We start from the raw sequence: 14,233 nt of genomic DNA, 5'->3' as shown, positions 1-14,233 counted from the left end.
AGGTCATTTAAGTGACCCGGAGCGGTATGCATGCGATGGTTCTTGGACGACTTCCCTTCGTGCTTCTTACGGTGATGAATTTGCTTGTCTGAAACAGCCTCTGCATGTCTGACTGAATAATAGCCTTCGCCTTTTAACAGCAGATCAAATGTACATGTTGTAGACATTTATTTTTACTCCTCAGAGGGGAAAACAATTAGACAGCAAAGACTGAGCGCCTCACTGCCTCATGATTTTTTGATGGTGCTTTATGAAATTTTTAGCCCACCGCCACTTTAAAAGCGCGCTACTCGAGACAGCATTCATGGGTCACCGAACTAAAACACGGCCTCTGTCCTTTGGGCAAACAGCCGGTCAATGCCAGCCGACGTGTTACGGCCACAAGCAAACCGCACAGCCATTACTATGGAGGGGAATGTGCTGCATTTTATAATCTCAGTGGATCGACTTCAGTGCTTAAGAAGCTGTGGTTTTCTAAGAAGAAAGGAGCAAAAATAGATATGAGGTGGTATATTCTTTGCTGTAAAAATTTCTTTGCTAATAGTTATTAGGGTAAACACATACACACCATGAACCATAATTCCCTTTTTCCTTAATCCTTACCTCGCTGCGTCTTCTTTTCTTTGAAGCTTTGGGAAAAAAGGAGAATCCACAGCAGAGGAAAGCTCGCCACTGTTTAACCATTTGAAGTGTATTAAAGGAGTTTGATATTTTCATGAAAATGTATTTCAGTCCTACCATTTCTGAATCCAAGGATCACCTTCACATGTGTTTGTCAGAGATAGCGCAGGCACGGCAGGTGTCTCCAGTTTGTGAAATTAAATTGGCTGCAGTGTTTATTGATTTAAGCATTGAAAAGAAAAAAAGAGTACAGATGCTCTTTTTTCAGTCGAACATCAGGTGATCTTGGACGGCTTCCTGCTGATTTGTCACCTGCCTCACGTCAGGATGACAGGCCAGCAGTAAAGTCATCCAACCTGATCTTGACCACCTGGGTGTGACGCTCAACACTGTGAAGTGTTTTGAGGAGAAAAGGAGACAGCTCAGGCGTTTATCCAAGAGCTTGCGCCCTGGAGAAACTTGCCCAGATCATGTTTCCCGATAACACTTGGCAAGAGTCGGATCCCATGTGAAATGCCTTAGCACCAAATGTCGAAGCCAAAGTAATTTTGTGGGTGTCTCTGAAAGCCCCTGGATATGTAGAAGTTTTTTTGGCTTCATCTGTCAAGCCATACAGTGAAAAAAAAAAATCTGTCTTCTTAACTGGTGGCTCAGCAGCTGGTGGCTCCAAACTGTCGCTTTAATTGGACAGATGACAAAACAGGATTTTGCACAGACGATAAAACAGATTTATGACTACTTTCTTTAATACTTAAATAAAATTTAGTCTCAGTCAATAACCGGATATGATCTCATATTAACTCACCACATTAAAATGATGCACAAAAGAAACAATGAAGGAGGAGGAAGCCAATGTTGTGAGCAATTACCAAAACCACTTTCGTTTATCTCTGCAGGCAGTTTGGAATTGGACAAGCTGCTTTTTTTTTTAATGTAATAAGGAACAGATGGCCAACCTTTTCTTATTCTCAAAACATCTCTGGATGAGCTTTCCATACATTTGCCACATCTAGAGCAACCCCCCACCTCACCCTTGATAATCCACCCTGCTCTCAAAACACCCGCATCAAATATTTGGCAGGCTCTTCTTGTGTATGTATTTATTCTGCTGCATTTGGCCTGAACCAAAGGTCTGTTGTGTTTCCAAGAAGCTGGAGACTTTGCAGACAGTTTTTCTTTCTTTCTGCAAACTTAAAAAAAACAAAAAACTATTTCATATCGCCTACTGTAACTCCACAGCTCATTACAATGGATATCATCTATAATCTCCTCCTGCTTTGTTCACATCCTCACCATTTGGTGGCTGGTATCAATGCGAGCCTCATGTCGTGAGAGTTAATGAGTTGCAGTTTTTCTTTGTTGTCGGCTCATGCGTTGTTTCTGCACTACATGACATTTGCACGAGACTTTTTTTTGATAACGTTCATCACATTCATCTGCAGCAATTTGATGAATGCAGCTTTCTCCACAGGTGACTATCACTGTAGTCACACAGTCATTTGGCTTCAGCTCACCTGCTGTGCCTGCATCTCCATGACAAGCAGAGGAAAGAGCAGGTTTTTTGCTTTTTTTTAAATCAAGTCACATGCAAATGTTTAAATAAGCAGAAGAGCAGTAATGGGTTTCGCCATAAATATCCTAGCTGTGGTCACTCATGTGGTCTTGTTACGGTAGTAGAGAGCTCTAAACGGGCTGTTTATTTAAAACTGTTAGGTTGCAGTGGGCTGATGGAAGATATGCTCCCCCCCCCGTTAACACTGCAGTGCACGCTTGGGCGCATTACTCAAAATTTCATCACTACACCCCAATTAATACTCAGCACAGCATCAGCAGCATCTGCTCAAGCAAGACTGTGTTATCAGTTCCCTGGAGTTGAGAGAATTTAAAATGTTTTTACTATTCTGAACTTGTTTGTGCTCCATGAGCAGGTTCATCAAGAAGCTTCTGTGTTACAATTATGGCTGTTTTCATAGTTTTGTGCTTCCATCATTTCTTGATAGGTTTGACCTCACCGTTCTCTGACCACATTCATCCCCACACAATTGTCTCAGATCCATCATGTTTTGTGGTGTAAACCTATTGACTTGTGTTTCTTCAGGGACCTAATCTTGGACTGCCTCCAAGCAGCTCAGTTTCCATCCTCTCCCCATCTTTCCTCTGTCTCCCATAAATCAATGTGATGTAATTGCATAAACTCCCTTTCCCACAGCTTGGGCCTGCAGGCAGAGTGTTCTCAGAGTGAAAGAGTTTCACTGTGGCCAGTTAACCTTAACCCACTGATTCCCACAACTGCCATTTTGCTGGCTTGTGAAAGTTTTGTTTTGGCCTTTAAATATCTCTGTTTGCAGAGTTTCTTTCATTGCGGATGTTTGATGTTTCATGCATTGTTTTTTCAAGCTTCAGGGTTGTGGAAGTTATCTCTCTCACAGCTGGTACTGACTGTTTACATCTGGCTTATACACTCTAAGCTCAGCAGATTAAATCTCATTTCTCTGAGTGCTTTTTGTGTTGAGCCAAGCATGATTTCTCCTGACGTCTCGCCCCGCTTGTGGCTCCCTCAGCCTCAGCGAAGGAATGTCTCTTAAAGCACTCCTGCTTTTTCACAAGATTGCACCATGGAAAATGTCCAACCTGCTTTTTCCACATCTCAGTCCCTCCTGGCTTTCTCTAAGGGCTCAATAGCAGGATATCTCCTCAAAGGATATCTTTCAACTCCTTGAGGTATCGAGCTTAAAGTGAACCTATGTGGAAAGGAGTGGATCTTAAGGTTCTGGAAGTAGGCAAACCTCTCACTCACACGGTTCAGAGTTCTTCTTTATCCTGGTTTCATCTTCCGCTGCTCCAGTAATCCTGCTGCCATCAGTCACACCCTGCTCTGCCGAAGAACTCGAGTGATAAAACCATTTTTTTGCCCCCTCGCGCAGAAACACATTTTCAGGCTATGTGGCCGTTAGTGTGAGCATATCTGACAGTGTGATAGACAAAAAGCAGGAGTCATTTTCACTGCTCCCTCTCTGTGATGTTGTGAGTTTGTCACAGCTTGTTACCTGCTATCATCACAGCCACCACATACAGGCTGACATAGATGGAGGATTCGGAGGGATTTGGGGTTCTTAGGCACATGTGCAGCTTTATGGGGAGGTCGCAGTGTGGAGCCCCTCTGGGCTGAGGAAATGATCCAGATGCAAAGCTTCTGGCTCTCGTAACCCAGTGGGACACCTGCCCTGCTGCTCCCGTACAGCCCCCTGCAAAATCCACTAACACGCAGACTGCCATCTCTCTGTTTGCAGCAACTTTGTTATTGAGTGGTGTTGCATACTGATTTTCTACGCAGCTTCTACGATACTTGTGTGTTGGCTTTCGATCTTGTAATGGAGCGCTGCTTGGTGCGTTTTTAAATGGAGGACAATTATTGCTGAGCTCAAGTCAAACAGTGTTTGCACTCAAACAGTCTGTTGCCTGAGTTACTCCTAAATATACGCCTGAATATAAACTCTTAAGTACAATGTGGGGCATTACTAAAGTTTCACCAAAGTTAATTGTTCTTAAATTGGCATAATTTACAACTAGACCTCTCTCTGGGAAAACCTGCTGGAAGGACTGAAACAAATGAATACAATATTAAGGCCCCAACATACCAGGCTGCCGGTCGGCTGTGTCAGGGCTGTTAGTGAGTCCCGACACTCATTTGATATATATATAGCATTTATTGTGTTAAATTTTTCCCTCAAGCTCAATTATAGATTTTTTTTAACTGTGAAGTTGGTGTCCAGTGTCTCTGGAGTGTTTTGTCCAAATAAAGCAACAGGTTGCTTCCTGTCTTTTCCCTCTGCGCTTACCTCAGCTTGGTTTTTGAGAGAGATTTCGGCCGTATTACTGCAACAATTAACTTTGCCAGGAGAGAGTTGTGAAATCCAAAATACCACCATGTCTTGGATATAAACAGAAAAGCAGTGCTGCCATTTTCCTCCATGTATGTTTACACATTTGTTTAGTAATGTGACCCACATGTTTGTGCTCATAAACAAAGGAAGTTGTTTAAGTTTCTCTCTTTACAGTGTTGTTTTATCTCCTCTGAACATGGTTGAAATTAACAATTCCATGCCTCAAATGTGCCACGTGAAAATATTTGTTCTGGAATCAATCAATCAATAACAAATACTCACCACTATTATCAGATCTTTAGAATGGAGCGTGAATGCAGTAGCGTTGCTTCGCTTTGCTGGGTGTGCTCATTGAGGTCTATAGTGAAAACCACCAGCAATGGGAACCAGACCCACTGGGCCTCAGATTTTGGGCTGAACTGATGTTGTAATACCAGGCTGCAATCCAAGTGTCCCTCGGCCCATTTCTTGGGTTGTCTTTACTGTGATTTATATTTTATACTAATCCTAGTTTTGTCAAGGTTTTTGGTGATGGAGAAAAAATCAGAATAACAAAACCAAAACATCACTGCTTTGGCGTAGCTTTTCATTCATTTGAGCAATAAAGCTGTTTCAGGGAAGGAGTTTTGCTCGTGAAGGAGTCCAAACTCAAATGCCCTCCACTGGTTTTAATTATGAAAATACGTTGCATCTGGTCCCATTGAGCAAAGAATCTGTTTCCACGACTTGTGTATCTTCTGCATTGCGATGTTTACCGCATTGTTTGTCAGCACACTAAATAGCTTCATGAGACTTAGGCAGGCAGAAGGATCATGGTTGGGGCATATTAAGGACAAATATTCAGAATTACAGGTAACATTACAGGTATAGGACAGCTTCCTGTTAAAGTCATCTTCTCTACAGAATCTGATTTTAACAGAAAACCAGAATCATCTTCTCTATAGTATTTTTGCTAAATATATATGAGGCCTAGAAATGGTTACCAGATGTGTCTATAACACATGTGTACTGTACGTGGCTGGCTTGACTTCTAGGACAACAGTGGCTACATATTTCTGCATGAGTTGTCTGGTGGAAAATATAGCCCCATATGTTTTAGTGCAAAATACCATCAATTCCCACTGGAAGTCTTTCAGGTGTCAGAATACAATTATATATATTCATCAGTTATTGTGGTAGAAGTGCTGTAACTTTGGCAAACATACCTGGAGTCTATTTTGAGAACCGATTAGTTGTTGAAATAGAAATGCCAGAACATTTCTGGTTCCATCTTCAGTTTTCAGGATTGGCTGCTTTCATTTTATGTGAAACTAAAATGTAAAGTTTTGCAACTGAAGGTCAGGTAAAACAAGAAACTTTAGGACATCACCTTGGGCTTTGTGACATTTTATAGACTGAATGAAATAGTAGTAATTGACCAAATAATCGACACCGTCGGTGATGAAAGCAATTATTTGCTGGACCTCTAGTCTTGTCACAACTTCTTCTTGTTTCCAAAAAACATTTCCTCGTCCCGTCCTTTCTAATTTGACTAGACAACAGATCTGTTGTGTTGTCTTTTGTTCACTCGTAATGTTTCAGCTGAGGAAAACATCCTAAGGGACGACTAACTTCCTCTTTGTGCAGGCAGCCTGGATCTTCATCTCAATTCCTCTCTAGGTTGGCAGCTCTGTGAGTTGTAAGCCGCGTGATTCTCAAGCTTTACCGGATTTAACTGGGATGGAAATGGTTATCATGCGGCTGTTTCGTCAGCTTGCAGGGCCTGTGGGTGGGGGAGTTGGTGCACAAACTGGCAAGATTTTAACAGCCCCAGCCCCTTCTGTGTATGTAGTAATGAACTCTTACCTTGGCTCGGAAGGCTGCGCTGCTGGTATCCTTGCTGTGTTTTTGTAACCCTTTCTAAAAAAGCCTTGCTCTTAATTGTATCCCACGGGGCCCCATGCTCTCAGTATTCACAGCCTTTCCTGTCCCTCGAACTGATCCTCCCCCTCTTACAACCTTAGCCCCATCATCCCAATTCGACAGGTCTTTCCTCTTTAATCGTTCGACTTCAAAGGGGCGTTGTGATGCCCCCCAGGCCCCTGGCTCCTCAGAGACAGGGGGGCTAGCCATTGGGGCCTGGGAAGTAGAGTGAAAGTGTGGTTGTGTATGAGGTGTATAGTTAAGTTAGACAGGCATGGGTTTAAGAAAATAACAACAAGTAGTTCAGCTGCTGCTCTTTATCGTCGTGTCACTAGAGAGGAGTTGGTGATGAGTAATTATAGAAGCAGGTTGCAGATGTTTAATAGGGTTTGTGTACGCCACTTCTCGCTGTTCTTTGATGCTCTTCGTAGAGGTGAAAGATACGGGCTGTTGCCTGAGGAACCTGCTACAAAGAGAAGAGGCCTGGTTAATGTTTGCTGTTGACTTGCAGAAGAGGTGGACACAGTGTCAGCTTTCATCAGCATCAAAATAGCACCCCGCAAACACATTTCCAGGAGCTGCACTCTTATCTGGTTTCCATTTAGCCCAAAACAATTAAAAGCGCGAAAATAGAGGACTGCGTAATGAGCTCAATCTGCATCTTTAGCTGCAATGATTGTGTACTCCAAATGAGTGAAAACATTCTTGCCCCGAGTGTAAAACACGAGAGCACCTAGCGTAGTGCGGAGAACAAAGAAAACAGTGGGTTAGCTGTGGTCAGAGAGGAGAGTGATTAATGGAGCGATGGCCTCTGATCAGAGTGGGGATTGTTTCTCCATCTTGGTGGTTTATCTTTATCTCTGGTGGTTGACTCACACTGTTAGATCAATAAATCCCGATGGGGTAAGGTGATAATTCTCCCTCAGTATTACCCTCATTAAAACAACCGTTCAGGAGATATATGACTGCCGGCAATTGCCCTCTTTCTCATTGCTATAATATTATAGGATGATGTATATGGACTCTGTCAGAATTTGCTTGGAGATCACCAGGGAGAGTCGACATCCGCAGCTGTAGATTTTTCTTTTATTAAGTGTGTTTATACAGGTTGATTCAGAGCGTAAAAGGCCCCATAGGTCGTTATCTCTAAATTTGGAGTTGCCTCTACAGCCCAGAGGTTTGCTTTTGTCAACACTGGTGAGAAATTGAGGTCGAACCCAGCTGCGAGTTGTAGATGGAAGAATTGTCACTTCCTCTCTCGTTTTTCCCGTCCACTTCCTGTCCCCAGAGGAAGTGTCGCTGATCACACTCCCTGCTGTTCTCTGACCTCTGACATCTCAGTCAAGGTTTCCCGCTTTATTGGCAGGATGAGGTGACTTATAGAGGAACAGAAAAAAACATATGATGAGTCCCTTGCCAATAGTGCATATACTGTGTAGTATAGGCCGAAAAGTTTGTGCAATGTGTCATCGGGTCATGTTTATGGCTCTGGTGAACCGTAAAGACAGTCAGAAGAATCATAGTGCACACTTGGTGACGGTCTCTCTTCATTGTGTTGAACTCGGATGTCGCACAAAAAGTGTAACAGAAGTAGTTGTATGAAAAAAAGACAAATAGGAGCTGGACAGAGAAAACCTGCCTACTTCTTCACCATTGCATTAGAGATTTTCACTTGCGAGGCAGCTGGATCTTGTGAATCCATCTTGGGGTTCAAGCTATGCTTTTAAGGTCAAACAACAGTGGTTCAGACCAATCGGCTTCCTATGAGGACCTACTAACAGCTACGTGCATGGTTAAGGTGTTATGACGACAACAATGGCTGCTTCTAAAGAGGTTTCTGTAGACGCTGCTGTAGTGGTATACCTTTTCCAACCAGTTTCTAAGGACAACTGCCCAGATGGTTCTGTGTAACGAACCAGCTGGCATGTGAGGTTGGAAGAGGTCTTCAGGGGTCCAAAATATTGGACTCAATCCAAAATGGACCAGCGAAAACCTAGCCAAGCTCTACATGAATAAATCAATTTTTAAAAAGAAATTTCCTATCCTGAGGGGACCCAAGCAAACTCAGACCCAACCTGAGAAGACCTGAGGCTGATTAGAAGACAAATCCAAAATGCAGTTGAACTGAGCAGAGCTTTATATAGAGAAAACACCAACACTGCAGCAGCATGAAGTCCTATACTGTCCTACACGTCAGCTGGAGACCCATGGCAGTAAAACAAGACACAACCCAACCTGATTAGACTATAATAGTTTTTTATTATTTGGACCTGGTCCATCTTAGATCCCTTTAGTCGTGTTGCTGATCCTCAGATCCGAGTATACTCGCGAGGACCTCTATTCTGCACATCCATTGCTGTGTTAAGTGGATGTCAGATTGTCAGTTATGGAGCAGTGGTCTGCAGCCCCCTGACACCTAGGTTGGACACTGTTTGATGATCTGAGGACCCTTTAATTCCTCTTATTCCTTTACGGCCCGGCTGTTTCCTCTGCTATCTCTATATTGGACTGTTGAGGCTAAATACAGTACATACTGTATGTAGAAACACATGCTTTATAATGGGATACTGTCTTGCACACGGCATAGATGTTGGTGATGCAACAATATTGTCAGAGCCTGAAATATCAGCAGGGTAATCAATTAGTGGCTGCCTTGATGTTTAAATTGCCCAGAGTGCTCGTGAGCTTAAATGTCAATGACTAGTTGGCGAGGGAGATTTATTTAAAAGGAAAGCCATTGAGAGGATGTAGATGAAACCTTTTCTCTAGTGTTGAGTCGTTCCCCGCTTTGTTGGACCCTCAGTGGCCTGGCCTTTATAGTCTCCCTCGAGGGTTCGTCCTATTGTTGTGCTTTCTCAGCCGTCTGCGCTGATCTCTCTTCTCACCCCCATAACTGATTCAATGAGGCTCTGCGATCCTATTGGTGCTCCACTTTCTCCCGTGAAAGGGTTTCCATGGAAACCAAAAAATAATGCAGACCCTCACCACTGTTGCTCTCCACCAGCTAATAGCTCTCTAAACAGGGGTTTGGGAGAGACTACCTCTGCAACAGGCTTCAGGACAAATTTTGACCACTCTGCTGCTCAGTACCAGATAACAGACAGGAGGATGGTGATTATGAACCTATCTGCTGCGGTTGTAATAGACTGAAACAAAATTGAAAGGGATTACAGGGTTGTATTGCTTGGGGATACATGCGCTAAGCCATATGGTGAATAATTTGTAGATGACTCCTTGAAATGAGCACCATCCTTTTGGCTCCCCATGCATGTGTAGCCACTGTGGAGATGTTATTGATTCCCCGAGCATGTGCTTTGTAGTGTCTGAATTCAAGGCCGTGTGATAAGGGAGTGTATCATTCCAGTGCATCTCCCCACTTCTCAGATTTGTCCGTTTCCTAACTCAGGCTTTGATTGCCTTTTTCTAGATGTAATCAGAGCCGAGTATTCTGTATGGGGGATGGTGTGTGTTGCTGCCACTGTCAGTTGGGTTTTGCGTCCTGGTGAATCTGATGTCTGCTGGCAATATGGTGTGTCGGCGGGATGATGTGGCTGGCTCTATCAGCCAGAATACTCTTGGGATATTCTCCATCCACAGCCCTGTCAGAATAAGAATACCCAGCCTGTATTTCACTATCTAATGTGGCAAGAGCTGCATGCTGTTCATGCCTCCGTAGGCAGCTCTCGCCATATTTGATTCTGTAGTTGTCAGTGCCAGTGCTTTGAAACCAGCTCCAAAGTATTGTCAGTCAAAAACGGTGCTGTAGACTATTTTTACACATCGAGGCTGGAATACCAGCAGTTTAATTGGCTCTCATTGCTGTATCGTTATTTTCAGCTGGGAGACACTTGTGGCAAAGCAGTTTAGAAACGGGAAAAAGTTTCAAGCGTTTATGGTCATTAGACGCACTTGGTTGGAGACGTGCCGCGCGTTGGCAGTTAAAGGTTTCTGGTTAGAAAGCGAGGTATTCTTCTTTCTTTGAATAATGCATGAGTTCTGATGCTCATCATGGTCACGTCAGAGGCTGGATGAGCAAACTGTGGTGTATTAGGTCCTCTAATAAAGGATAATTAACCAAATGAGAAGATCCATTCTGATACCTCAAGGCAGATATTAATTTTACCTGCCCAGAATATAAAGCCTAGACTTCTACTATTAGAGAACTTTTTTTTTTTATTCTTTCCTTTTTAATTTTCGCCTTCCAGCTGAGAAGTGAAATATTCACACAGATAAAACACTGTTGCCGTCTTAAATTAGCTCACTGCTGGGAGCGAGCGCTTCATACATAATAAATGCAAACTCTGTCATTTTAAGTGTCCTAGAATTTTATTTTCTCTTTTTCAAGCTCACAGTCTTATTCCGCTTAAATGAATTACACACGCCAAGACAAATTGTGCCACTTTTCTGTCTCCTTGCCGATGCCTCGCTGTTTATTCATCTCATTAGCTGAGTCCTGACCTCTGCTTCTTCCCTTGTGCTTCCATCCAACAGCCCATGAAAACAGGAGAGGAGAGAGAACTGAGAGAAGTCGTCAGCTTCACCTGAACAAAGAAGAGGCACGAGCAGATACACATATGGTATGATGGTATTTTATCTACAAATGAAGCACACATGGTCTTGAAGAAAACCCACTACATTTCTCCTGAGTGCACATTCCCACGCGAAACACATCTCTGCTTTAGGTTTTCCCCTACCTCCTGTAATGTGGGGGTGATGCCATGAAAGATTTCCACCAGATCCTGCAGACACATGTTAAATCAGTGAGAGAAACAGCAGAAAGAGCTTGCTGACAGACTCTTTTCAGTAAGATGCTGACAGCACAGGCGCAAAGCCATTGTCACCGTCAACAGGAGGCACGGTGTTGGCGAGAGCCGGTGCGTGAAGCTGGTCCTGCAGACAAGTGCTTTTGTCCTTTTACCATCACAGCAGGCCAGAACCCTTTCTTTGTTAGCCTCTGATTTGCATTGGCATTTGAAACATTAGTATTCCAGTCACGGCCGAGAAGCAGACACGTATAGATTGAGAGGTTAAAGGGGAGTTTAGACCCAGACACATCAGCTGTAATCAGTCATAGCACATAACCATAAAGACAGCCAACCAGACAAATAAATGTGTGTGTTAAATTTGCAACTGACATGTAAGATTATAACCAGATTCTTGAGCCAATTCTAATTTTATGAAAAGTGACTTGAAGGATAATTGTTTTTTTGCAATTTGAGTCTTTTTGTCTGAGTTTTGAAAATACTTTCTATTGGTGGTAATGTGATCGTAATCACCTCATGAGTTACTGAGACCTTGAACACTGCAGCATTGCTAAAAAAAAAAAAAAAAAGGTCAGACAGGGTAGAAACACAAGCAGTCTTTGTTTGAAACAAAGATTAACAAACTTTGAAGGAGAAAGGCAAAATTTCAAAATTACTATGCAGAATGTCGGGTATAAACATCCAATACAGTTTACAGACCTACTTCATGGTGCAACTACATTTATCCTATGCATTGATTAGATAATCTGGATAAACTGTTAATGACACTGAAACTGTTTGTTGCCCCATCATAGCATGTTCTAGCAATTTCATGAAAATCAGTAAAGATTATTAAGATTAAAGGATTTTCTTCAACTTGGAAATAGTAGTGATCAAAACAAAAGATTAATTGAGTCGCTGTTCCTGAGCTTTTTTATCACTCTTCTTCGACAGATAGAGTTTGCCCAGCTCTAGTCCATGTTGGCTTAAAAGTTGAGATTTGAAGTTCATTCTTTGCCTCAGAAGCATGAGTTGACAAAACAAACTCATTAGAAGAAAATGGATATTTTAACATCCTCGATTGCAACTATGTAAATTCCGTCTGCTGTTCGTTGGTTTGATATGATTAAAAGCCCCAAAACAGCCATTAAACGGACTTTGTGGTGAGACTGTGTTGTCAAATTTAAATGAAAAAGAGGTGCAATAAAGCAAAATGATCCTTGAAGTTCTCAACCGATGGCTCTAAAATCACACGGTTTCTTTTATACTAATAAGCATATATAGTACAAAGCGAAAAGGCACGATGAAAGCATCATGAATCTTTTCTGCTTCACTGTTCAGGCAAAGACTTTAACTCACTTTTGATGTATTTCTATGAAGGTCTTCTCTTCAATGGGGCATCCAATATATGTGGATATCTCTTTCATCTGAGGCTCCCAGAAAAACACAAACATTCACACGCTTTATCCTCAAGGCTCTGTTTTTAATCTTTGCATTGCGTTGAAACCCCAGCCTGTTCAAAAAATGAGGTTACACTGTTCCTTTTGCTGTTTTTCTTTTTCTTTTGCTGAACTTTAGCTGAGTGTGTGACTGTTCAGATGTGTGTGTGTAGGCCGTCTGTACGAGGGGCTCTAGGTGGATTCAAACCAACATATGGCCTTGCAACAGGGTGTGAGTGATCACTCATCAGACAAATGGCTGGCCAAGCTGTCCCCCTGTCGTAAAGTGCTCGACCCCGCACCCCTTTGTTTTCCAACAGGAACTAGTGCTAAGTGGAGATGCCAAACACCGCTCTGCAGACAAAGGCCACTCTCACCCCATATCCGGGTTGCCGTGGAGACCGGTGTCCTTATTGGAGAGCTGGAAAGATTCCAACATGTGCCAAAAGCAACTACAACTGGTTTCACAAAGCTCTGGATCCGAGCCATAAGAAAATCATATCTCTGAGAACTTAATTCATCATAGTGCCAATTTTCTGTTCTTTGTCAGGATTTCTCGACGTATAAGCATCTTCGCGTGTGAGTTCCTGTGTATTTTGTGCTCCTGCGCATGTTTACACTCCAAAGTGTCCTTTTGTGTTCAGTCCCCTGAGGCAAAAAGCGTTGTCTTTCCTTAAATCTCCCATTGTCTACTTCTGCCGAGGCCATCTGTGATGTAAACTCTCTTTATATGGAGATTTGACGAAGACAACAACACCAACGTGAACAGTATTTCTAAACAAGGTCCAGCGAGAAGATCTCGAGCGTTTTAATTGTCTCTCGCCTGAGGGTCAAACACTGGTCAACGTAGAGTTGTAATGATTATTGATTGGATTAAGTTCGCGGGAACTTGCAGAAAACCCCAGCAAAGAAAGAAAAAGAAAGGCAAAGTAGAAGAAGGACTGCGAGGAAATAAGTCCCTCTTTTGTCGTCACAGTGATTATTAAGCATTTAGTTTTGAATTGAGTTATAACTCATTTTTGTGGAAAGCCCCAATGGCAATGTGTCATTCTCCAAAAGCACCCCGTGGGAAAGGCCTGAGCTGAGTCCTAACAGGCGGCGGTGCAGAAGTGTTTATGTGTTCATTGTGTGCTGCTACCACATGCCCTCACTGCGAGACAACCAGCCGACTAAGAGCTGGAACTCCAGGGATCAATGCATCATTGACCATGTGCCTGGGCCCGGTATTGATCCAGCCGCCGCGTAGCCAGTTTGTATCTTCACTCAGCCAGATAGAGGTGCCGACACAATTAAGTGAGAATCTCTGCTTTGTGACTGCGGGGATCACACACACACACGCGCTACTGTTCAATAGAAGCTGAAATCTGCTCATCTCAATCACATGCCCTCTGCGAATTAACCAAGAACCTATCGCCGCCCTTCCTCCTTCCACTCTTTCTTATCTAAGGAGCTGGAGAATTGATTTCACTGTAGGAGTTCGGGGGACTGTTAGTCCTGACCTAACAGCTGGATGTGTGCCCAGTAGGGATGTCAAGAATGTAGCCCGCAGTGCTGTTGACAACACATGGCCAGTCGGTTTCTGACTGCGCATTTGTTCATTCGGGGAGTCTTCTCTAGTTAATCAGCCTGTTGTTCAGGAGTGTGT

At 43.0% G+C, this 14,233-nt stretch overlaps 1 protein-coding gene across 2 annotated transcripts in view; it reads left to right on the top strand.

Annotated features, from left to right (window-relative positions):
• Window positions 1–14,233, top strand: part of tspan18b (tetraspanin 18b) — a 34,306-nt gene that overhangs the window by 8,367 nt on the left and 11,706 nt on the right. For both annotated transcript variants that reach the window (XM_084364184.1, XM_084364185.1), the window contains exon 2: window positions 10,899–10,984. In XM_084364184.1, the coding sequence (XP_084220310.1) occupies window positions 10,982–10,984 (3 nt within the window). In that variant the 5' untranslated portion in view covers window positions 10,899–10,981. The remainder of the gene's footprint in view (window positions 1–10,898; window positions 10,985–14,233) is intronic.

The sequence above is a fragment of the Pagrus pagrus genome (genome assembly GCF_965226575.1).
Source record: "Pagrus pagrus genome assembly, chromosome: 10".
NCBI lineage: Eukaryota > Metazoa > Chordata > Actinopteri > Spariformes > Sparidae > Pagrus > Pagrus pagrus.
Note: the sequence above shows the minus strand (reverse complement) of the source record. Positions and strands in the feature narration are given on the sequence as shown.